This window comes from Phasianus colchicus, chromosome 3 (assembly GCF_987193195.1).
Source record: "Phasianus colchicus chromosome 3, bPhaCol1.hap1.1, whole genome shotgun sequence".
Classification (NCBI taxonomy): domain Eukaryota; kingdom Metazoa; phylum Chordata; class Aves; order Galliformes; family Phasianidae; genus Phasianus; species Phasianus colchicus.
This window is the reverse complement of record NC_143438.1, coordinates 93,413,092-93,439,484: the sequence shown is the minus strand read 5'-3', so window position 1 is coordinate 93,439,484 and position 26,393 is coordinate 93,413,092. Positions and strand designations below refer to the sequence as shown.

Sequence of the window (26,393 nt, the reverse complement as noted above, 5' to 3'; positions counted from 1 at the left end):
AGACACCATGGCCTCTCTGGGTATCTGCTTCTTTTTTTTTTTTTTGAACACTCACGTGGAGAAATACTTGTCCTTATATTGGATCAGAATTTCTATTCCTCCAGTCTGTGGGTAGTGCTGTTTGTCCTTTCCATAGGCATCCTCAAGGACAGCCCAAGATAATCTTCTCTCTGCCCTTCTTTTAGCTCACATGTTCTTAAATTCCCTGAGCCCTCTTTTCCATGCTGAACAACTCAAGGTTTTGTCATGGATGGATACAGGCTGTTTGGGAAGGACAGGCTGGGAAAGTGAAGATGCAAAGTAACCTTTTATGTGAGAAAAGCTGAAATGCCTGAAGTTCTACCTCGGGATGAGTGATGAGTTGGCTGAAAGCTGATGGGATTAGCAGGCAGATCAATATGGGTGATGATGCAGTGAATGTCTGGTACAGACCAGGAGGGAGTACGTGAGGCTTTCTTCAGAAACTGAAACAAGTCTGAGAATCATAGAATAGCTGAATACCCGAAGTTGGAAGAGACTGTTCTCAATGAGTTCTTCTTCCACGTTGTACATATATCTGTGACTGCCCTGACCCAAGTGCAAAACCTTGTATTCGGCCTTACTGAACCTCATTAGGTTTCCATGAAACCATTTCTCGAGTATGTCCAGGTGCCTCTAGATGGCACCCCTTCCTTCTGTTGTATCAACTGCAGCCCTAAGGTTGATGTCATTGGTAAACTTATTGAGGGTGAATCAATTAGTCCAACTCCTGGCTCCACGGAGAACCACCAAGAATTCAAACTGTATTTGTGAGAGAGTTGTCCAAATGTTCCTTGGACTCCAGCAGTATGGTTCCATGATCTCTGCCCTGGGCAGCCAGTTCCACTTCCCAACCAACCCCTTGGTGAAGAGCCTCTTCCTAATGTCTTTAAAAAATTATGGCAGATGGGAGAGATTCCTGACGACTGGAAGGAAACAAACATCAGTACTCTATTAAATAAGATCAAGGAGAATTTGGGGAACTGCAGGCTAGTCAGCCTCATCTCAGCCTCTGGGAAACTTATTCTGAAAATTGTTTCTGGATGTAAGAAGGGCAAGATGGTGATCAGGAGTCATCAGCATGGATTCACAAAGGGGAAATCATGCCCTACCTTCTTGAAGAGACTAGCTTGGTGGAAGATGACAGTTGCACTCAGACTTTTCTTTGCCCATTTGCCAGGAACATCAGACAGGCTGAGCTGGTGAAATAGCTGGGAAAAAAATCACATCTCCATAGCTGCAGGGTTCCTTTCTTCAGTGCTGGTCACTTTTTAAATACTACAGAGGAACAGGAAATTCCAAAGTTTTTAAAGTTGAATAGATTGAACAGAAGGCTGGCTTGGCTGTACAGGGATCTTCTTCATCAGCTTATGCCAAAAAAGAGTGTATGGACATTGGAAGCAAGGTCAGGCAACATGGGAAGACTACAGGGATGTTGTTTTCTTTTTTAGAGAGAAAATTTGTGTGGCCAGAGATCAGTTAGAATGGAAACTGGCCAAATCTGTGGCGGACAACAAAAAGATGTGGGTTTTTTTTTTGTTATTGTTTTTGGTTTTGATTTTAAATATATTTTAACCACAAAAAGAGAACCAGTGAGAACAGTGGTTCATTACTTGATGAGAATGGTCGGCTTATGAACAGGGGCATAGACAAAGCAGAATTCCTTCTTTGCCTCTGCCTTCAACAGCAATGATGAGCTCTGAGACCTGAGTTGGAGGACCGTGACTGCAGTAATGATCAACTCTCATCCAAGCCCTGACTGGTGTGCAGTTTGCTGCTCCATCCGGATGCATGTAAGTCTATGGGACCCAACGGGATTCATCCTGGGGTACTCAGAGAGCTGGCTGATGTCATCACAAGACTTCTGTCAATTGCTTTTCAATGGTCTTTGGAATCTGAAGACGTCCCAGTTGACTGGAACCTGGCAAACGTTCCAGTTTTCAAGAAGGGCAAGAAAGAAGTCCCTGGTAATTATAGGCCTGTCAGTCTCACTTCAGTGCCTGTTGAAATTACAGGGAAAATTATGCTGGCAGTTATCGAAAAACACCTGAAGGACAATGTGGTCATAGGTCACAGCCAACGTGGGTTCATGAGGGGAAGGTTTATTTTACTAACTTAATTTCTTTTTATGACAAGGTCACTCATCTAGTTGACCAAGGGAAGCCAGTTGATGTTATTTTTTGGATTTCTGTAAGGCTTTTTGATAATGTTTCTCACATTCTATCATGTGGGTTGTGTGGGTAGCTTCAAGACACATAGACTTTCTACTGGCTTGAGCAGACTGAACCTGAGGATATACTCCTACCAGTCCAAAAATAAACAGAAGTTTCCAGCTTCAACGCCAAGCAGTGCAGCATTATAGGAAGACAGCGAGGGCCTGGAGACAGAGCCACCTCCTTTCAGCCAGGCCATTTTGTGTTTAACATGTGTTGTCCTTGTTCTTCCCTTCTGGGTCAATGGAAGTGACTCAGATATGAAAGTATCTCCTGTTCATTGGATTAAGACTTGAAGAACATAGGGAATAATTAAGCCAGGTGATGAAAAAGCTGAGCAACTGATTTACGTTCCCTCAACAGTAACAGGAAAGCTGAGTAAATAATCTTGAAGCAAGTGACTACTTCCTAAGTCAGTTAGGGCTGATGAGAAGGGAAAAAATAATGGGTTATAAGCAAAGCGAGCAAACAAACAAACAACAAAAAATCCAATCAACAAGGAAAAAAAAAAACAGACAAAGAGGGACTAGAAAAATTTGATATGGAAGGAATATGAATTCCCACCAATTATAAAGATGTGACTCATCTTTTTACTGCATATTATAAACAGGTGGGGGAACACACCTAGGTAGTTATTAACTCCTGGAAAATCCCCTGTAAGTGCTATGTGTAGATCAGTCTAAATTACCTAAGGGTAAGAAGTACCTGCATCAAGTTCAAAGGAAAAAAAAAAAAAAAACCAAACCAAAAATGATGGCTTAAAAAAACCCAAATCTAATGAATTATTACATACAAGGAACATGTCTCCCTATAAAATCATCTTGTTCCCTACCTCTCCATCCTGGTAATTACACAGAGATGCTCAGTACACTTTGAATGCCTGGGGCAGAGAGGATAAATTTCATAGAGTCCAGTAGGAATTTGGGAAGAGAAGCAAAATTAAGGAAACTTCTCAGACTTGGGGCTTGCTCTGATCAGTTTGTCCCATGTCCTGCACTAGTTGACATCCCCTGCACTCCAGTCCAGCATCAAGACGAAAAAGTGTTGGGAGAGCTGCCAAGCTTTCTATTTGCATCTCCAGGCTATAGAAAGACTGACCTTCTATCAGATATAAAAGCCACAAATCTGTGCTCAGTACAGTGCTTTGGGCCTCTGGCTAGTCAGATCAGGGAGATAAAAGCCCCTTCCCCAAGGGCATCTTCCAACAACTCAGTTCCAAGAATTACCTGACATTTATGGGATTAAGAAATGGCTGAAGTGTTTTGCAAAGCTATTCTGATATAACAGTTTTTAATCCAGCCCCAGACGTGTTAGGTCTTGGCCATTCGTTGTAGGGCATCGTAGTAAAATCAATTAGTAGGAATAAGGCTGCTGTGACTAATAAGTTAATGAGTAATGGAAATGGCTTCATGAGAACTGCAGGATTGGATTCCTGATACATGCAGTCATAGGGATATACCAGATTTAGCCTTGGTAATGTCTGGCTTTTACCTCGCTTTTCCAGATTTCTCTTTAACTTCTAAAGACTCTTCAGCAGAGCAAGGAACAGAGGAGGGAAAAGATGGATGTTTAATTCTTCTCTTTCTAGGTGCAAAGTGGCTCTAATCTCTGCAGAATCATGGTGTCCACAAGAGATGAAAGGGGGAGATGATGCATGAAGAAGTGAAGTTTATGTCATTTAATCTCTCCACACCAGCAGGTTTGCTCATTAGATAAACCCATCCTTCCTTAAGTGGCTTTCATCATTGACATTATTTTGTAGTTACTAGGAGAAAACAATGAACTGTTTGACAAATCTCCTTTTTAACCTTTCTAATACATAGCTTATATTGTAGGTATAATTAACATTAAAACATGCCCTAACTTAATATCAAAGGTTGGGTAACTGAGGTTAATTTTTCAAGGTCATCTGGTAATTCATTGGTAGGGCTAAAAATATACCTCTAAGCATCTGCTTTTAAGGTCAGTGCCTGCTCCTGTTGCTTCCAGTAACTCATGCACTTATTATCAGGGTTACACAAAAATAGCAGTAGAGTATTCATGAAAAAGAAGAATTAACTGGTGGTTAAACCACGTGGAATACAATGCTGTCTCTATTTCTGGAGTTGCTACTACCTTACTGCATAAGCCTAATTAACCTCTCTGCATCTCAGCTTCTTATGTCTGATCTTGATATAATAATATTTACTCGTGTTGCAGGGGTATTCTCAGGTTTAACCTACTTGTAGGTGTGCAGCAAAAGCCTAGTGCTAGCATATGACACAATTATTTCAGCATCCCTGCACATCTACCTTTAAATCCTATCAAAGCATTTCCTTTCTGGAAACATGTGGGATTTCTAGCAAATATACAAAATAATGAATAGAGTCAAGAGAATGGAGCATTTAAAATGATTAAGTCAAAAAGGCTCTGCATTGAAACCAGTGCCTGCACAAGCACGCATTCAACCCATGGATGCTGAAGCTTTACCACAAAGGTGTATGGACATCTCTTAGGACTTCTTGGCAAGTCCCAATCAGTCTGATAACTGGAGAAAGTAGGTCTTCTGGGTTTTGGAGTATATTGCATTTGGAATCTAAGTGATAGCATATTTCCAACATGATCCAACAGTTGAAGGACTATTCCACCAGATGACAATTGACAATGCCTTATTAGAATGATAGAATCATAAAGGTTGGAAAAGATCACTGAGATCATTAAGTCCAACTATTAACCCATCACCACCATGCCCACTAAACCGTGTCCCTCACTGTCACATCTCCATGTTTTTTGAACACCTCCAGAGATGGTGACTCCATCACTTCCCTGGGCAGCCTGTTCCAATGCCTTGCCACTCTTTCTGAGAATAAATTTTTCCTAATATCCAACCTGAACCTCTCCTGGTGCAACTTAAGGTCATTACCTCTCATCCTATCTTGTTTTCCAGGACAGGAAAATGGCTTGGTCCAGATTTGTCAGGTTGGAAATAAAAATTAAATGGAACTTTCCCTTTTATTTATAATAAAAATGCCTCTGAAATGCAGCACATTCTTGCATTTATTTGCATTTGAACTCATACAGAAGAAAATTTATTTTTTTCTTCAAATCTATCTTGTGATTGAGTCAGGTTTATATGCCTTATGCCCTTTTAAATTCTTTTTCTTCTCTGTAATTAATGGAAAACCCCAGCACAACAGGATTTGAATACCCACAAAAGTAAAAATGAGTTCAACAAAATGCTGTTTGGACTTTCCCATTAGTTCTTGTTACTTATTTTGTGGCTTGCCAAAACTGCAAAGCAATTGCATAAGTTGGATGTAAAAGAAGAAACATTTCAGGAAACTCAGATAAGATCAACTGAAACTATAAACAAGTGAGTTATGTTGTCATCCCCCTAAGCAACCCTCCAAACTGAAGAAAGGCTTTAAGAAAGGTGTCAGTACTGTAAAAATTCTTCTGTCCAAAAAACGTAGAACGTAATGAAGATCACATTTCAGATGTGCAAGTGAAACCATTCATCTACTGCACATTTTTTTGAGGCCACTTGATACCAGAAACTAGAATCCACACCCCTTTCCCTGTTTAGTTTTTTTCTTAAGAACAAAGCAAACACAATCAGAATATTTCCCCCTTCTTAATAGGATTATAGAATTCTCTCAGCTGAACTTGATGTACGTCATACCAAGAACAAAATATCTTTCCCTAGATAATTTAGGGCTGGAATGAGCTACTAGGCTTCCATAATCAACATAATGACTTTATTATGGTGCCACTGAGAAAACAATTGTTCTGAATTCATGAGGGTGTAGATAACTCAGAAGTGTTGCTTTTAAGTGAAAGTTTTCATAGGATCATATAATCATCTAGTCCAACCATCCACCTTCCACCAGTACAGGAGAGTAATTGGAACTTTAGGTTTGTTCTGACAAGGACTGGGTTGTTTATCTGGAAAAGAAGACCCAGAAGGACCGTTTATTTTTTGCATTTCAGGAGCTCAAGTGATACTAAACCTGGGTAAGCTTCCTCCGATGATTTGGTAGGTAACAAAAATGATGGAAATGTCTCCAACAATGCTTCAGCTTTCCCTTCTTTCCTCCTGAGTTGGCTCATGGCCAACCTACTGTCCACTAGAATACTCAGGTCCTTTCCATCAGGCTGGTCCCCAGCCTGTACTGATGCACGTGTTTATTCCTCCCCAGGTGTAGGACTCTGCATTTGCTCTTGTTGAACCTCATCAGGTTCCTGTCTTCCCAAATCTCCAGTACATGGGATTTAGTGCCTTGCTGTTCACAGATACAGATATTTTTTACCCAAAGTGCATGGAAACCACCAACATTTCTCTATCCACAATTAAAAAAAGAAAGAATGAAAGAAGAAACATCAACAAGCTGCAAAGCAGAGATACTGGAATGATTTAATACCCCTAGGCTTGCACATCATGCTTAGACACAAAGGATCCAGCTTAAATAACCTCAGCTATTGTCCATCAGCTAAACCCTGATTTTCTTCTCCAAGGAACATGAAAAGAAATGACTGTATAGCAGAAGGTGTGGTTTACTTTGTGGATGGTTAAATACATTTATAGCTCAATTAGACTAGTTTTTTTCCGGTAGAATTGAATCTCAGGCTGGAATCACTATATGGCAAGGCACCAGGAGGTGTAGCATTAAATCCTGTGCTGAAAACAGGTAGCAGCTTAGTGACTAGGTGACAAGGATCCACGAAAGATGAAGCTCTTTCTGCCTCTTCTGTTGGTTGCCATCGCTGGCATGGAGTTTGGTAAGTTCCCACTCCGCCTTGTCCAAACTGCTGAGGGAGATGCAAGGTGAAAACCTCCCACTTTGGGGAATTTTCAGCAAAAATCTGTCTATGAAATATTTCCATCCTTTCAGATGTCCAGGACCATTATGTTCTGATTGAGGTTGTTCTGTAGGCTAGGCTCTGTAGGATGTGTTAAAGATAAAATGTGATTCTACAGTGCTATTTCTCTGATACAAATTTCAACTTTCACTTTCTATGTGTTCTTGCTCAGTCTGACTCTCTTTTTTTTTTTTTTTTTTTTTTGTGTGTGTGTCTTAATTTTAGTTCCTCTTTTAATATTTAATCCTGAAGCCAGCCAGCGTATTTAATGCCGTGTAGCGGCTCTCTCTAATTATACGTTGCATTTATAGTTTATTAAACTTCTGCTGTCAGAATTGGGTAAGACAGGCTGGGATTCAAAGCTCCTGACCCAAAGTACTGCAGGGCTGATTTTTCGAGTTCCATTTAGAAACGCATTGTTGTCTGAATGAAGCCAAGGACAATTCTGGGAGTCCAGCTTGGGAAATAACCAAGGGTGTAGAGTTTGGGGGATTTTCCTCCTTGACAGAGGATTAGAGAGTTTGTCATGGCTAGAAGTATCACCCCTACAATCCTTCCTGCTTCATTTCTGTCCACCTTTGCTGGTCATACAACAGCAACTTAATATTGGATGTGATCAGTCTGGGATGTGGAGGTAGAGAGCAAGCCCCATGAGTTCTGTATCTTTTGGGATGCCATGTAAACCTTTACATGTCCAGCTGTGAAATTCAGAAATGTTTCTCCTGCATAACCAGCTCATGAAGTCAAATGTGGAGAGGTGTATGACATATGGCTGTTTGCATTCCTGAGGGAGTAGGAAATCCTCTTATTGCAGACAGTCCCACATGAGCAGCAATGCCACAGCCTCAAATGGTGGAATGTGACCACATGGTGCATTGATATCAAGATATTGATCTTGATATAGGCCCCTCATCCTTTGATGCTGCCGCCAGAATGGTTTCTTGCTTCACAACGTGATTTTACATTGCTGGTGTCAGGCTGTTAGTTGGGGTTTGAAGCAAGTCCTATGCAGGACAAATCAGGGGCTGTAGTTGCTTTTGGGATGTTCACATGCCCTGGATTTCTCTGGATGCAGCCAGTGCAGAGAATGATTTAATCAGTACCTAATTAGGTTTTTTTGCCTTTTTCCTTTGTGTTTATTTCCAGTTTATATAATAAGATGCCTTCCTTCCTCCACCTTTGGGTCTGAAGATTGGATTCTTCCAGGGAGGGCCAAGTGGATGGGGAAAGAAGGGTTCTGTGGAGATTTTTTGCAAGATGGTCTCTAGGGAGGCAGATCCAACCAAGGGTTGGCACAGCAGTTCTCTTTTATTTTTATTTTTTTTTAATATCCTGCTTTCTTTCAAGGCATGGCTCTGGTCACTTGTAGTCCAAAGCCTTTGGGGTTCTTGTGCCAAAATCAATGGTTATCTTGTGCTTGCCACAGCTGTTACTGAAGAGATTCTGTCCTTACTGGTCTCAGGAGAAGATGTATCTTTTTTTTCACCATTATACTCTTTTCTTTCTGGTGTTTCTTTTCTGCTCATCAATGGAAAGACAGTAGTTCAGAGAGGAATATATTTAACTGACAGAGGATAACTTGGAGATAAATGACCTATGTGGTCAGGTGTCCTGAAGGGAAGGGATGGAATCCTAGAGTAGGAAAATAATGGAGTGGGATATAAATTTGGTTGAAGATTGACTCACAATCATAATTTTACCATCCTGCTCAATTTTATCAAGAGTTGGGCAGCTGATTAATAGAGGCTCCTGCTTTGGTCCAGGGCTGCTACATTTCTCCTTCATTTTCTTCCACTTCCATGTCTCAGTGAGGTAGTCATGGTCAGGATGGATGCTTTAAGTAGGAGGCAAAGATGGGCAAATCTTGAAAACTTCATAGAGAATTCGGAAGCAAAATTTTTCTCCTAGTGGAAGAAAATAATTTTCTTCTTTTCTCCTCTGCAAAACTGGGGTAAAACTGTGATATATTTATAGATCCTCTGTAACTTTTTCTCAACATGAATGAAATCTGAATTTTTTTAATTTCCTAGAAATTCAGTCAGAGGTGAAGTATGGAAGATCTGCCCATATCTAAGTGAAACTAGCAAAATCTTCTCTAAGAAATTCCAAGCTCTTTATCTTATCTTCTCTTTTGCTTTCAGCTCAAACACATACACACACAAAAGTGCTATAACTGCTAATATTGAAATATTTTAACATTTTAATTTTTCTCTTCTTTTAAAGAAGGCTTGCCATCTGTCTCCATTCCTCTTCATGCTGTGGTTTCATTTTTAAGCTACTGCATGTCTGCTTGTCAGCGTGTAAGTTCGTAAGTTCTTAAAACAAAAAAGGCACCACTGCAGTTCTGCTGTCTTCACAAATATGTGCTCTTCACAAATAAGCTTCACAGATATTTCAGAGCTCGTTTCAAACAGAGCTTTTATATCCTAAATGTTAAAATCTTGGTGTTTTGCCCTGCTTTGTGCGATGCCAGCTCACCATGACTACTGAAGCACTGCCTTATTTTCAAATGTGAGGCTGTTTAATTCTAGCTTTTGGTCATTTAGCTGTGTTAAACACTTCTTGATCTGCTATTTTTTCCATCTTCAAAAAATAGCTACTATTTAATGTATTTAGCCATGTTTGAACCCACTAGTTTGAATGATAATGAAAATACCGAGTTTGCACATGTTGAGTACTAAGATCTCTTAATTTGACTCCCTTTGTGCTTTTTTATTTTCCAAATATAAATACCAGTCCTGTAGCTTTGGCTTGTCAGATGATGAGTTTCCCGAAATCTGAGAATAAAGACAAAGCTTCCTCCCTGAAGGTGTGTTTGACATCTGCCAGACATAGAATTAATGCAAACAAAGCATCAGTCCACAGTAAGCAAAGCTGGATAATAAAGTGAGCTTTGAATACAAACAGTACAATTGCTGAAGCCATTTATGAAAGGGCTCTTTCTGGGTTGCTAATTAGGGTGAAGCTGCAGGTAATAGCTATTTTCATAAGGTGTTTTACTTGCCTCAGCCTGCTCTTATGAAAGTCCATTTTAGGTGTGCTAACTGTTTCTCTTTCTCAGTGAGGTTTAAAGCACTGTCATCATGGTTGTCACACAGATAGAATGAGAAAGGTTTTCCAGACATGGAAATGCCTGAGGAGGAGCTACCAGCCTTTGATAGTGACAAAATGCATTTCTATGACTTCAAGGCACTGAAGAGAAAACTTAGATCAAATTTTGGGTTCTTCATCAAGACTGGGGAATAAAGCATTCTGGACAGCTTGTCCAATGATGGTTTGTGCTGCCTGGGAACCTTTGATTGGAAATACCAATCAACTATTTTGGCTTGATGTTTTTATCTTGGAGTGCTCAGGAAACACTGCACCAAAGTGCACTGGGTGTTTCCTGGAGAAATTTCTCCATCCAAAAGGCTTCAGACACTGACTTGAGCTTGGTTCTTCTGTACATCTAGGAGCCATTCTGCAGCCCAACAGGAAAGTGATGAAGGAATCTAGGAGATGGTGAGAGTTGAGGCAGAGTGAGATAGCTTGGACTGGATTTGGAGCCTTTGGTGCCAGAGTGTCTTTTCATGGCTTCTTTCTAGAGCACAGGAGTCAAGAACATCTCCCCATGCAGTCTATTATTGTACCCATAGTCATCTTTTTTAAAATAATTTTTTACATATTCCTCAGTAGAAGAGAAAGATTGTGCTTAACTTGCTGCTACGGCTCAGTAAATTGAATGGAGACAGTTCCTCCTGTCTGGGATGATCTCCTATCCAAGAGCTCAATATCTGGAGAGTGACTAACATCAGATGAAATTCTCCCTGCTGCAGTTCACACTCAAGTCTGACTTCTGTGTATCCAAACCTTTTTCTGACACTTCAGTAACATAAAGACAAGGAGAAAAGTAGATGCAGAGTAAGAGTTGTTGGGGCTAAATTAACTAGAAGCGTGCTTATTGTCCTGTGGGAATAACAGATGAAAACCAGTTGGGGAAGTGGTTAGTTGGCAAGCAGAATGATTAGTTGCTTGTCATAAACATGTGAAGCAGGGTCTGTTAGCTAATTGTGATGATGATTAAAAGAAAAACATCTTGCAAATTGCATAATTGAATGGTTGGAGGTTTCTTGGCTTTTTGCATGTCCTAGCTGGCTCTGGCTTCTGGGATAAGATCTTTGAAGAATTCAAGCAATGAGATTTTGTGTTTTACAAAGCCTGTCTTGCTGACATCTAGACAGTCACCATGCAGAGTAGTCAGCCCTGTCTTAGGCAACACGATTACCCATAGTGATTGGAAATAAGGGAGGAGTAGGTAAGTCGAAATGATCTTATTTCCTACATCTGTGAACTTACTGTTGGGTTTTTTTTGATCATTTTTTCTCTATTTTTATTTAGCATTGGGATGTTCCAACACATTCAGCACATATTTAGTGCATTCCTTAGGGTGTAGAATCAACAATTAAGTAAAATTATCCTTAAATTCTTTTGTTTACTTAAGAACTATCTGGAGCTTAAAAAAGCATATAAACATTCATGGGGGGAGGGAATAAAACAACAACAAAAAAACCCAACAACTTGCCAACTACCTTGATAACAAAACAAGACCAGAAGAATCATCCTTGTTCCCTAAATATTCAGTAGCCTGAAGCTGACAGGACTTGCCTGTATTATAGGGCCTCCTGCATATGGCTCTGTCTTTCCTGCCTTGTTACTGAGGGAGTTGAACCTACATCTGAGACTGTGTCTGGCTGACCAGACTAATGTATTTCTCATTCCCTGTAATGCAAATATGTTCTACCATTCAATTTCTCTGCAGTGTATGAATATTCTGGAGAGTGACACTACTCAGATGTACCTGGGGGGGGAGTGTGGACAGAACCTGATTTTCTACATTAAGGCCAATCCCTTATTTTTTCTCCTTACAGCCCAAACCTTGAAGTGTTACACCTGCCATGAACCTACAGCATCTGAGAAGTGCATGAAGATCCAGAAGTGTGGTAAGAATGAAACCATGTGCAAGACAACCATGTATTCCTTGGAGGAAGGTAAGAGCAAGTCTTCTTTATCTATATAATTAGTGAAAATCAGACTTCCAGTGCAGTCTGCTGGTATGGGGAGAAGTACCTTTTCTGACATATTTAAAACTGGAAGTCTCCTGCTCTTTTCACGTGTCAGCACTTAGTGAATGTAAGTTCGTAGCTGATGTTCAACACTGGTCACAGTCAGAGAAAATGTGTTGACTTGAGTCTGAGACGTGGAAATGGAGACTTTTGTCACACTTATCTGTGTGACCACAATGGGTGGGTGGAGTAGAGAGCTGATATAGGTACATCAAGCTCAGTAAGGTAGGAAGGCCAACTGATGGCTAACCAGAGGTAAACCATAAATAGAACTGAGTTCTCAGGAGCCTTTAGGAAGGTATCATCAGCCTGCAAGTGACCTTAAAGGCCTTGATCTGTCCAAATAAAGAAACGTACTGCTAGGATGGAGGTTCTGTCTTTTTTTCTGGCTCACCTGGGAAGTCTTTGTTTGCATGTGGCAGAGAAAGGAGATATTGAGTAGAGTCAAAGTGGAGATAGATTGATAGATTAAGTGTTTGATGGGACTTCTGCAGGAGTAAGCTGATCCCGACAGGTCACAGAGGATGCAATGTGCTGTTCAGCTTAGAACCACTGGTCAAGAACTGTTTCTTATATTTCTGGCAGGAAGTGGTACAGTTATGTTTGCACTGATGCCAAGACTTAAGTGTTGAAGTTAGTTAATGTTACAGCTAGGGACAAAGAGATTGCTGTTCACACTTCCCATTCCTTCCTGTTCCTTCTTTCTTGCTTTGTTGCAGTTTATCCTTTTGTGGGACTCTCAACTGTCACCAAGATGTGCTCTTCAGTCTGCAGCCCATCTGATGTGGATGGGATTGGCATGACGCGCCCCGTCTCCTGCTGTTACTCCAACTTGTGCAACATTGATGGTGCAGCTAGTTTGAGAATCAGCTTTGTGCCAGTTGGGATGTTAGCAAGCGTCGTATGTTGTCTCTTCTGGTCTAGACTGTGAGGAGCTGAGGAAGGCATGTTTCTTCCAAAGAACCCAACAGAGAAGAGAATGAAACCCTGGCAGCCCAGCTTTCCATTTAGATGGCTCATGAACTACCTTCAACGTCTTCCACAAATGGTGTTTCTAGTTCCCACACTCCTTCCATAATCAGGAGGGAAGCAAAAATTCAGGAATTCTCAACAACATTTTTGAGGTTGATTCTCCGACATTTCCCACAGAAATAACTTTCTTTCTTTTGCTAGTCTGGTTGATTTTGAACTAAAATTTATGGTTTGTATAGTATATTTAAAGCAAAAGGCACAGAGCTAGGTGTTCCTTAGAGCATTCTCTTCCCCACACGTTCATAGCTGAACTGACCGATCTTCTCATATGAAATTCACTTTTATGTAGCATATCCTCTCCAGCCCACATTTTTGTGCTGGCCCTTTTTGCTGCCTAGATTTCCTTCTTAGTGCATAAGAAGTTAGAAAGACATTTCTATGCTTCCAGAATATGAGACAGGAGATCGGTGACCTGATCCAAGAAAGCTGAAACACCTTTTGTTGTCTGTACCCTTTTGAGCAAAATAAAAACAATGTTGTGTTAAAACTGTAATGGTTGCTGAAGTTATTTATAATGTACCTGCATTCTAATAAAATTTGTTTTAATTTTTACTTCCACTGATTTTCAAACTCCATTTCCCCCTTCCAGTATTGTTTTGTACAGTGGAATGAGTTGGGTTTTGTTATCAGTCCTGCAGTAATAAGACATTTCTCATTATTCCCTACTGACAGAGGCCTTTCTTCAATATTTCTTTCACAAACTCCACATGTAAGGAACTATCTTTATTGGGTGATTTAATTTTGTTAAATTCTTGCCTGAATTTGGAATTCTGATCTGATTTTTCCTTTTCCTATAAAATCTTTTTTCAGGATTTACCAGCGAATTACTCCTCCTCTATTTATCACTTTGTTTATGATATTTGAAATTATCAATAAAGATGCTATTTGAAGCCTTCCACGTAGCAGGTTTTGAAGCGAGACAGTGCATTTTCCATCCCTGGGAATTTTCACAGTTCAGCTGGGTGAAACCCTGAGGAACTTAGTCTGATTTCATGGTTGAGAGCTTTGATAAAGTACTTGAACTAGAGACCACCTGGGGTTCTCCTTCCAACCTGAGTTTCTTGTGATGCTATAATGCACCTACTGACAACACCAGAGCATAAGCATCATTATTTCCAAGTGCATTGCAAAGTTTGGTAGTTGCTTTTGCAGCTATTTTCACCTGCCCCACGTTGCTTCTCATTGCCAAAAATGGGATGAATGTTGGATGAACTCCAATTTCTGGATTCATACATAGTTCTTAGCTGGGTCAAATGTGGTTCTTTTTTGGAACAACAGTGGCCAAGATGCTGCATAGAGGTGACAAGAGGAGCCACATTTCTGTCAATAGAAACCACCTACAGGTTTGTCCTCGCTGACAATGTGTGTTTTTCAGTATCCTCTGCTTGTGAGCCATGTCCAAAGCTTGGTCCCCAGAGATGTGTGAGATATTCATGTCTTGCTGCTGTACAAATGTGGTATATGGGGGTTTCCTTTTTACTTGACAGCTTTGGTAACCAGCAGCCTCAGGTTTTGCTATCCCAGGGGCTGCATCAGGACTTCTCAGGACTATCAGTATGCATTATTTCACGTTGAGTTTATTCACACTCCCCAGACTTCAAAGCACCCTTTTAGGATCAGTGCCACTATTTCATTAAGACTAATTTGTTTCTTTTCTAAATCCTTTACCTCACTGTTTCATTCAAATCCCTTGTTCTTACAGATGAGCAATAATCAAATTGCTTCCTGTCTGCCTTTCCTATATAATTAATATTATATAGCCCAATAGCTACCCTGGTAGTTCTCCTAACCAAAGATATTGTGCCTAAATCCAGGTATCCCTCAAGATTCCATTATAGGATGAGAGGTAATGGCCTTCAGTTTTGCCAGAGGAAGTTCAGGTTGGTATTAGGAAAAGATTATTCACAGAAAGAGTGGTTGGGCACTGGCACAGGCTGCTCAGGGGGATGATGGAAGCACTGTCCCTGGAGGTTTTCAAGAAATGTGGAAATACAGCACAGAGAGACATGGTTAGTGGGCTCTTTGGGGATGGGTCAACAGTTGGACTAGATGATCTTGGACTAGGTGATCTTGGTGGTCTTTTTCAACCTTAATGATTCTATTATTCTATGATTCTGTGAGTTGGCATGATTCTGTGAACTGGGCACTTGTTGATCTTGCTGTGCTATTGCTAAGATCTAGTGCAAGTGATTTTTCATGTGCTGGATAAATGCAGTGGTAATGTGCCATGACTATTACATTCCTCAAGACCACATCTCTGCTCTTCATCTGTTCACTGAATTTTCACTCCAGAGCACTTTACCAAAGGAATAAGACCTCATAACTTTCTTCTACAGTCTAAAGAAACCAAGATATCACTGATAACAAGGCTGGAGCCCAGGTGGATAAGGACTTTCTCATTTCAGTCTATAAGCACTTGCGAAAAGCACTACTTTACTTTCTCTCTGCAGACAAAGCATAAAGGAGCCCATATATTTTGCATCTTTGTAAATGGAGGGTTTATTTGGATGTGACCAGAACACTGAATTACTTGGTCACTTGTCAGGAATGGAAAAACTATTGGCTGGAAGTGTAGGTCAGCACTCCTACACATGAAACCAACAACTTCACCAGATTTTCACTGCATAGCACTGCTCTTTTTTGGGCATGAGTTACTGAGCTTGGATTACCTTGTCCTTACCCATGTTTGTTGGTACTCACTGGAGTCATGGCCCAGAGCATCGTGAAACTGTCACCTCAAAGAACATTTAAGAAAAAATACATCAGCAGCCAGATTATTGTGGTATACTGTTATTTTAGTGAACACTACTAAAAATACCCGTGCAGTTGTGCACACTGAGAGTATAAACCATTGGCAAAGCTTACTGAAAGTGGTTGAAACCAATCTACTGCTGAGCTTGAAGAAGTGAGCTGAGCCTAACAGTTTGGAGGAGCAAGGTCTCAGTTTCAGAGATTACGTTGTTAGAGCCCTGTAGCACAGTAAACACTGTATTGTCATGGCTAGTAACAGGCAACAAGTTTTTTCTTGAATTTGGACACCCGCAAGGCTGAGGCATGTTGGGCTTGTTTGGCTGACTCTGTCTTGGCCTGCCTGGAGCTTTGTTTTTCATTTGTTCAGCTCTACCTACAGTTTTTTTTCTATTTGAACTGGTGGTTATGTTAATTTGCTTTAGTTTTGTTTTCATATGGTGCAACTGTAGGTTTACGTAGGCAACCATAAAAAAGAGTTCTTCAGAAATTATGACTCCAGTGTAGTGACGGGGTGTAAATAATCACAGACTTGATTCAGCGGCAATGTGTTGAGAAGTGGAGGTGTAGGACATGAAAAAGAGGAGTGCATGGATGGAGGGACAAGAGAAGGGCCCTAGGCTTGCACCAGAAATCCTTCAGCCATTTCAGCAATCTCCCTTGAGGAAAGGTTTAGACTGGATATAAAGAAGAAGTTTTTTACAGTAAAAGTGATGAGAAACTGGAACAGGTTGCCCAGAGAGGTGGCGGACATCCCATCCTTGGAGACATTCAAGGTCAGGTTGGACAGGGCTCTGAGCACCTTCATCTAGCTGTAGATGTCTCTGTTCATTGCAGAAGAGTTGGACTAGGTGACTTTTAAGTGTCCTTTCCAACTTCTGTGATTCTGTAATAATCAACTCAATGGTGGTTCAATAAAGAAATGAAGACCTGGATGTGGACAAAACTACCTTGAAGGAAAGCAAGAAAAAAAAATCAAACCTACTTAAAACGCACCATACAGTGTAAAATCTGTAGACTAAGGAAAGAAGAGGAAGGATTAAAAGTGTTATAGCAAACATCATCAGAGGACTCCCTGTGGATCCTTGGTTGATGAAGATTTCGACCTTCACTAATTATAATGCTTTGATTAGATTGTTAAGATTTCATTTAGGTTAATGGCCAATTATTGGTTTTATGTATAAAGTGCATTTCTTTTTTGTATCTAACAAGATTTCGAGCATAATAAAAATAAAGATATTCCCATCAGGCCATGGAGAGATGGTGATATGTGCAACTGCTTAAGTAGGTCTAATTTCCTGTGCTGCTTATTTTGTTGTGGTGTACATCAGTATCTCTATGGGATACGGTCAGTCCAGCTCTTGGCACTGAAGGCATTTTTGTGGTATCTGAAAATTTCACAGTCAGGGATATGTTATTCTGGGGGTCAGAGATTTGGGAAGTAAGTGTAGCATTGGAGATGGGCAAAGGAAGAATAGATCCTAGAGAGATACTAAAACCCCTTGGATCATTACTATGTTTTCACTGGGGCATAACACCAAAAGGATGAGGAGGTTAAGTCATCTCTCTGATCTAGGCTAGTTGGGAAAAGGAGGAATGGACAGAATTTTTATCCTTTCTTTTGCCATTTCTTGCAATTGCTTGTACAGCAAGTCTGAAGACGAGCAGCACAAGAATTTCTATGAGAAAAGGAGGTCTGGTAACACAGGACTCTTCATTGTAACAGTCAGTGGTGTAAGAAGATGTTGCAAGCTGAAGATGGACAAATTCAGACTGGAAATAAGGTGTACATTTTAAACTGAACAACCTGTTAACATCTACTTTAGGACAGAATAGGCTAGAAATGACTATTCCTAAGAGGAGCTTGAGTGCCTAATTCTGGTGGACATCTGCATGTTAGTAACATTCAAGATCTAGTGGCATGGGACATACATTTGGTATATTTCAATGACACAAGATGTGGCACTTGAGAGAAAATCAGAAGGTCCCAACAAAGTCCTCAACTCTTCTACAATTTCATTAGAGGGTTGTAGAATCATAGAATTGTCTGAGTTGGAAGGGTCCCTTAATGGTCATCTTGTCCAACTCCCCTGCAGTGAACAGGACGTGTACATCTAGAGGCAAGCGATGAGAATTTATTTCACAGCTGTGTGCTCCAGCCTTCCCTTTTAATGATGCCTCTTGAACCAAGGAGATTATTTGAGATCCTCGTCAGTTAAAAATACATTAGACACAGCTGATTCTCAGTGCTCTTGCTTTATGGCTTTAAATTCTGTGTCCACATAGCTGTCATTGGTTTGACAAGCCACATGCAGAGGATGCTAATCGTCCCCTCCCTTCATTGGCCACGGATGCTTCACCTCTTTGATCTCCAGCCAGTTTCTCAGTGTGTTTCCTTCATTTCAGCTATTATAGCATGTATCACAGCTCCTTTTTCAGATCTGCTATGAAAAGCATAAAATCTTTGTGGGTGAGGCCTTCTGTTTCACAGTTGTACGCAAGAACAAAGCAGAGTTCTGAAACCACAGGGCAGTGTTTTCTGGACAAACACAAACCTGAGCCTCTTGTGCAAAGAGCAAGTAATGTAGCATGCAAATCTAGCATATAGTTCTTTTCCCACTTGGTATAAAAGTTGTCTATACCTAGACTACTTCTGGAATTGCTGACTCAGTGTATTTATTTCCCCCCACAAAAGACACAACAGGGCCTTGTGTTCAGTTTTGCTGATTTTGCTGAAGTGTATTTCCTTCCTCATTCAGGTCTCCCTCAGATGCATGTTTTTTGTTTTTTTTTTTCTGGTTCTTCTCACTCCCAGAGGCTGTTAAATTTGTATATTCTTCTTGAAGGTTTGTATTCTTTTACTCATTTATGACCTCTGCTCCTAAGCTTTCCCAGTGTCTTGTGTCTGTTTCCTTTTTTTCCATCACTGTACATCTTCAAGAATCATTGAAGTTGGAAAAGAGCACAGAGATCATCTAGTCCAAAAGTCTTGCCCCTATACCCTCCCACTGGGTTGTTGCAAACAGCAGTAAAGTTTCCCCTTTTCCTTCTCTTCTTCAGGATGAAGTAACCCAGACCCTCTGCCTTTCCTTCCATCTGCTGGGCTCCAGCCCCCTGAACTTTTGACAAGGTTGCTTTGTTTTCTTGATGTCTTTCTAAAGTTGGTGTCCCAAAATAGAAGCTTTTATTTTGTTCTTCTTAATATCTCAGCTCCTCAGCCCAAAAGCTAAAACACATCTGTCTCCTGATTTTCTTCTTCTCTTCTTTAAGTTAGGAATGTACCTGAGCATGAATGGACTGTTTTTTCCCTACCACAGCACCCATCCATGCCATTCAACAACGCACTCTTTGCATTACAGTGGCCATTTCTAGAGACAAGAAACATGGTGGCATCAAGATCCATGTGAGCTGACCCAATTTGCACTAGAACTGGGAAAGAAAAACTGTCAGAGCAGGAATGCAATACCCTGTACTTTACAGTGAAGATCTAGGTTAACCCAAAATGAGACAACAACAACCAGTCTATGTCATGACCCTATTTAGACAGTCCTCCACAATGGGTGATAGATGGAGATAAACAGAAAGAAGTTTTGTTTCATGAAATTTCCTACTAGTCTGATATATATTTTTTTCCATTCCACCAAAAAATATCCTGAACCTCCCAATATTTTGGGTAATGTTTTCCTAGAACTGAATTTGGTCTTTGATTCATATTTTTGCATAGAAGAAGGGAATTTTTCCAACCTTGCTCAACCTAGAGAAAAATGAAAATGGTTTGCTCTTGTTTAGAAAGACTTTGAGAATAAAAAAAGACTGGGAACATGCAATTCTGAAAACAGTGAAGAACAGCTTTCCATACCTCATGTTTGAACTATATATAAACACTACATGGAACTTCTTTGCCAATTTTTTACAGCAGAATTGGAAAGTGGGTGTTTTATTTTAAAAACGAAAAAAGTTATGTAAAGTATTTCAGCAAATGTTTTGAAATGATGGGAGAGACAATAGTTCCTATCACAGATGCAAGACATGGGGAACTTCATGGTGAGGCAGATATCCAAAAGCTGCCTGATGAAATCAGGTAGGATTTTCCTTGGTCTCTGGACAGACCAAGAGACCTTCAGTGATACAGGCATTGGATTGAAATGAGTTTCTAAGTTTTTGGAGGTGTGTATCTTTTCCAAAGTGACTTGCATTCTTTCCCTATCTCAGCACTGCTTTGAATTTTGGCAGATCAGTCTGGTTGTAGCTCACTGCATCAGCTATCAGCCCACAAGCCCATTTCCAGGGCTTTAGGTACATCTGAGACTGGCTTCCCGTGGTGAGAACCAGGGTTCTCGATAAATGCAGTATCACCATTTGCAGAGCTGAACTATCTACCAGATAGAAGCATATTTCTCTGAATAGATTCAGAATTTCTCCCCCTCTCCAGTGCCATAGCAAAGGGGATGTATTGGGAAGAATGCTTGGAAGCCTTCCAGGTGAAATCCAGCTTTGTAGATAACCAGTTCTAGATGTCCCTGTTGGAGTGGAGAGGGTTTGGAGCAGAGATCCCTTCTAGCCTCCAACATTCTATGCATCTATAATTCTGTGACTGCAGGATATAGGCAAGGAACTTGGGAAGCACCATGACAAAAATGCTCTATTTGTATGGCTGCCCATGAAAGCCATGAAAAACAAGGAACTATCTTGTGCTACCAGTTCTTGAGTTAGACACAATAATCCTTATGGGTCACTTCCAACTTGAGTCATTCTATGCTTCTATGATTCTCAAAGAGCAGTTGGAATATATTGTGTTTGCTATTTTTTTTTTTTTCTTGAGAGGAGGCATTTTGGGGAGCATTTTTATCCTCTTTCTGAGACTGCAGAGATATTCAGTAATATGGAACGGGAGCATGGAGGCTTTTTCTTTTTATGTCCCCCATATTAACACAGACTTTGTTATTTCTGACAGTGTTATCTGCAAGCCATACTGGTGTTGTCACCTCAGGAAAAGTTGCACAGCAAGAACCTCATCTGCTCTATTGCTTATTTCCCATTCCTGCCAGTTCTTGTTTGCTATATTTCTCCATGCACCTTTCTGATCGAGCCTATGTCACCCTCCTGGATAAAAAGTGGATAGTTGTACCCAGTATGAAAGTCACTGTTTGTAAGCAGAGTTACATGTTTGCATAAGCGGGGAAGCATTTGTGTACACCTGTGAAAACTAGGAAAAGCTTTTAAAAATTATTTTTAAAACAAACCTAGATGACTTATTTCAATCAGAGAAGAATATCCGTAGTTATGTAACAAGGAGATTATCTTTCACTTAATGCACATGTAAAGATGACTCATGCCCTTGTTGTCATCAGTCAATGGTTATGCACTTACAAATCTGTGCTCTCTGTGTTTACTTTACCTTTCCCTTTGCAAACAAACTGTGAAGGGTTTGGGTACAGCATAGCCACTAGATTGTAATCCTCTAAAAGGGAATGTAGACTAGTGATGATATTTAAGACATCCAGCTGCAAGGAAAGCCTTATACTGGAGTATAGTGAAAGATATTTTGAGACAGAGAACAAGGAATTATCCCTACTGTGGATCCAGATCATATCAGAGAATCACAGAAAGATTGATGTTAGAAAGGATGTCTGAGTCCATCTGGTCCAACTCCTTTTCAAGCAGGGACACCTATCCAGCACAACGTCCAGGTGAGTTTTGGAAGATCTCCAAGGAGACTCCAGCACCTCTCTGGGTTCCAGTGCCAGTACTCCATCACTGACATAGCACAAAAGTGTTTCCTGATGTTCAGATGGAACCTCCTGTGCTCAGTGCCTCAGTGGTATCTGCTGATCCTGATGATCTCCTTACTGGTTGCTGTCATTTTGCAAGTGAACAGATCCCATGTGCCCTTCCCTTCACCAGCCCCATTGCAGCAGCATGATCAGAAGTGTTTCTTTGCACAAACAAGCAGCTGGGAAGCATGTAGATTGAACTCCTGATCCAAAGCCCACAGTAAATTATATAATTTGAGAGACTCCCCAGGCTATAGTTATTTGGGGGTGGGATGGGAACGGAGCTATTTTTTATTTTGGGGGTGCACTTGATGGTCCTAAGAGATCCCTTCCAAGCTCTGCAGTTCTATGATTCTGTAATTAATCTCATAGTTGCCCTGAACCATTGGCCCTCCCTTATTCATGGATAAATAATATTTTTACAAATAGAAGTGTTTCTGTTTGTTGGAACAAGTTTGCAAGCTGCTTCTGATTTTCTTTGAAGTAATTAATCATTTAAAAGTGTTCACAAACAACAGTATTTTATTTTTAATTTTCACAGGAGGTTTTGTTTCATTGCCACATACAAAAACACACAGACTTATGTCATGGCTGTAAAATGAGAAGAATATTTATCACCCAGCTTTGATGTGGAAACCTTGTGCCTCAATTCAACCTCTGAGGGAAAGCTGCCATAGAGCTTCAAAGTGTTGTTTCTATGATTTGTCAGCCTGGCAATGAGTGATTGCACTGTAATTACATCCAAGGAGCTTGGGAAGCTTTCCAGATACAGAGCAACAAGTTTTTCCCAATACAAAGAGTTCTCAGGAAGTGTGAAGCTTGGCTGGAAAAGTATTCTTGATCTCCTGAAGCCTAAGTCTGGAAGCCCAGCACATCTTTGTCCTAGTTATCAGACTGAATTAGAATATGCGGCTATATATAATGGAAACCTACATCTTGGAACCAAAAATAAAGGGGAATAATGCCTCCTGAGGAATAATAATAATAAAGAAGAAACACATCAGAATTAACAGTGCTGCATTTCAGGAGCTGCAGACATCCCATGGACCTGGTTTTCTTATAAGCTGTTTTCTCAGGTGTTGGCTCACCCTGTTGCATCTCTCAGGTCAGATAGCATGAAAAAATTTCTTCTTAGAAAGAGCAAGGCAAGGCATTAGAACAGGCTGCTCATGGAAGTGGCAGAGTTACCATCCCTGGAGGTGTTCAAAAACCATGGAGATGTGGCACTGAGGGATGCAGTGTAGTGGGCACAGTGGGATGGATCAATGTTTGACTTGATGATCTTGGAGGTCTTTTCCAACCTTAATGATTTTTTGTCACTAGTGATTCAGTGTCACTCCATCTTCCCAAAAATGAATGTTGGGGGGGATTCTGGAGACAAGCATGCACCTACTCCTTATTGTCACATGTTACTTCAAAATTTGTGTGATTACAGAATATCATAAAACTCATTAAATCTACCTTGGAGTCCAGGGCTATTCAGGTCATGGCAAAGTAAACAAATGAAATTACTGAGCATCTAAGAAGAAACAATAGTAGAGGAATACCCACACACTATACATAAAGACTGACCTGACTGTTCTCCTGCTGCCCTGGACTTTCCAAAATACACAGGCAGTGCTGTACATAGGAAAGGAAAGGAAAGGAAAGGAAAGGAAAGGAAAGGAAAGGAAAGGAAAGGAAAGGAAAGGAAAGGAAAGGAAAGGAAAGGAAAGGAAAGGAAAGGAAAGGAAAGGAAAGGAAAGGAAAGGAAAGGAAAGGAAAGGAAAGGAAAGGAAAGGAAAGGAAAGGAAAGGAAAGGAAAGGAAAGGAAAGGAAAGGAAAGTGGAAGGGTAATGTAGAAATGACACAGAAATCCATTTACACTTCATTGAAGTTTATCTCATGGCACAGATTTTTCTATAGGGACTAGATGCACTTGTGTGAACAAACGATCATTCCTTTACCAGAAAGTTAGTGCTTGACTGCACACACTTGATATTTCTTTTCTAGATCTTGCAGCTTGTTAGAACAGCAGCCTGGCAGCAATTGCACTTTATTGTATGTGAAAAATGTCCTATGCCTGCCAACCTTTTTCCAAGGAGTTTGGAAGGATTTTTCTGAGGTATCCTGAAAACTGATTCTCAGCCTTGTGCATGCATCTTCATTTCTCAATTGTTGCATACTATTCTCTTTCCCTGCCCCATTCAGCAGAACTAGTACAGCAAGGGACTACGCTGAGATGGTTGTCTGGGTTTTTCCACTAGATTATGATTCATGAACTGTCTCTCAGAGACTGCCTAAATCAAACATCACTCATCTCCTTTATTCAAAACAAGTCTGCCTTGGAAGACTGGTGAAACAACAAATCCCCTAAGGATCTTCTTAGTGAAGGCCTTCTAGCTCATGAGATCTTGCATGTAGCTTGGATCTGAGAAAGTCATGACTTGAAGATAGCATTGTCATAATGAATGAAAAGTGTTGTGATTGGAGAGTGCATTTTCCAAAATGAGACCCACACATGGTGATTTGTTTAGCTTAAAAGAACATCTCAGAGAGCCCATAAAAACCCCTTGTTAAAACAAGAAGCAAGAGAAATGGTTCATTACAAACGTGTTTTCCAACAGGAAAGGGAGGATTTGGAATGGCTTCTGTCAGCAGTGTAACAAACACGAATATATTTTAGAATAATTTTTTTCTGGAAAGAAGTGATAACAATAAATAAGTAGAGGGGCTGATTCTTATTAGCTTGAGAGCCTTTGGATGCGCTCCTTGATGTTAGCAGTAAAAACACCTAGACTGGCTTCCTATGCATGAGGAACACCATACAAATATCTTTACACTGAAAACATCCCTTCCCCTGTGTCCTCTTTCCTCAGAACCAGGAGATGGGCAGTAGTCAGAAAAGCTGGAAAACAAATTCTGGCTTGCTTTTATCCCAGGTTTATAAGGACACCAGTTAAGTAGTGAAGGTGCATGCATAGCAGCTGGGCTCAAAGAAACTGGAAAACTTCTCCCAGATGTTCAAGGTTGCTCCTTACTCATCTTGCTGCAAGTTCAAAGGCACTGAAGAAGCAAATGCAAAAACCAAAGCACCTTGATATCTCTCCTCCATTCCAAGCAGTCTTCCATTCCCAGACTTCTGGACAAAAAACAGTTTGTTTTGCAAGGAGATGAAGGGATTTTCATGCCACAGGTGTCACAAGTGTCAACAAGGTAGAAGTGAGGGCTCCTTCTCCACACACCAATGACTCCAAGGCAAGGCTGTGGCTTAAAACAAGAGTTGGGTAATGCTCTCTGTTGTGGTGTTGGTGGGCATATCAAATTGCTCTTGCAATGGGAAGAAGTTCATTGTGAAGGTTATTGTCACCCTTTGGACTGAGAGACATGCTGGCCAAAAGGAGCCTGGAGTGTTTCAGAAGACTGGGTTCTGAAAGCTGTGAGTTTAATATACCAGGACATTCAATTTGCTTTAATTTCATGGATTTGCAGGGATTTCATCAAAATGGTCAAGAGGAATTTGCTTAAATCTAAGTCCTCACTGAAGGATCATTGCAGTACTTGTTTGGAGGTACCCATGTATGACATGGGTCATACCCCATACCATCCATGCATGTATAATAGAAGCTAAGTGGCAAAAAGAGTTTAGGACTACATTCTCACTGGTCCATACCAGCCTCAGATAGGGCACAGAATGGTTGTATCCTTATATTTTTTTAAAAACCTCATGGCAAACTTGGGCTTATAAAGCTAGGAAATAAGGAAGGCAGTCTCTGCCAATAAGGTCTACCTGCCTCATCCTTCTGCAATACTCCAGACCATCCCTCTTGAATTAATGAATTTGAAGTGACCCTAAATGACTTTGCTGAATTGAGATACCAGCCACAATGCTTGCCTCTCTACTTCCTCAACATATCCAATTCAGGACTTTTTAACCTCGTTTTGGTGGGGTTTGCTTTATTCTTAGACCTGGGGCTGTACTGAAAAAAGAAAGGACGTGCTGATGTGTAAGAGGCAGCCATTTCAAGTCACCCGTGGCCTAATATGGAAAAACTGATCTATTTTAAGAAAGACAGGAAAAAAAAAGCACATGATAGATTTTAGATAAGAAATAATTTGGAAATGATACTGAAAATGATATTTCTCCTGCTGTTCTTTCAGTCCTGCCAAGTGCCTTCTATAATTAATAGCTACTTCAGATGAAGTGTCTTTCTTTTGAATGTGCAGTATTAAACATTTAAATCCCTATCTGTAAATATAAGACTATGGCAGATAACTCCAGAAGCCTTGCAGCTACTTGCTAATGTATATTTATGTTCTAGATAGGTATTTTTAGCAAGAACTACAAGTTCCTTCTTTATTAGATTACATCAAAGATTTATTTTATTTTAAATGTCTGGACTGTGCAAATACCCCCTCTTTTCCCCCCTTTTCTTGGAGTTTTGCAATAATTTCTCCCCTTGTCTCTTCTCTATTACTTTCAGACCCAATAGGATTAACGCACCTTCCATAAGAGCTATATGGGTTTATTTTTCTCTCTTTCCCTTCTTCCCTGGGAAGAAAAAATATATCAAATTAAAAGAGATCAAGCAGCAAAACATCTCCTGGTGTTTCCCACCTTGCAGCTTGAGCCAGGCTGCAATCAGGGCATGCCAGGATAACTACCACCTCTCACATCTATGCATGAT

The 26,393-nt window shown here is 40.4% G+C and overlaps 1 protein-coding gene across 3 annotated transcripts; it reads left to right on the top strand.

Moving 5' to 3' along the window:
• Positions 1 to 1,005: 1,005 nt before the first annotated feature.
• LOC116227790 (ly6/PLAUR domain-containing protein 2-like) lies at positions 1,006 to 14,028 on the top strand. 3 transcript variants are annotated; one of them, XM_090138365.1, is made up of 5 exons: positions 1,006 to 1,423; positions 1,706 to 1,811; positions 3,820 to 3,930; positions 11,978 to 12,097; positions 12,892 to 14,028. In XM_090138365.1, the coding sequence occupies exons 3-5, from the start codon at positions 3,879 to 3,881 to the stop codon at positions 13,101 to 13,103; spliced, it is 384 nt and encodes a 127-aa protein (XP_089994491.1). In that variant the 5' UTR covers positions 1,006 to 1,423; positions 1,706 to 1,811; positions 3,820 to 3,878; the 3' UTR covers positions 13,104 to 14,028. The 3 variants fall into 3 exon arrangements, with proteins under 3 accessions (XP_089994491.1, XP_031447149.2, XP_031447150.1); XM_031591289.2 differs by lacking the exon at positions 1,006 to 1,423 and having other exon boundaries at positions 1,632 to 1,811; XM_031591290.2 differs by lacking the exons at positions 1,006 to 1,423; positions 1,706 to 1,811; positions 3,820 to 3,930 and adding an exon at positions 6,272 to 6,989.
• Positions 14,029 to 26,393: the final 12,365 nt, after the last annotated feature.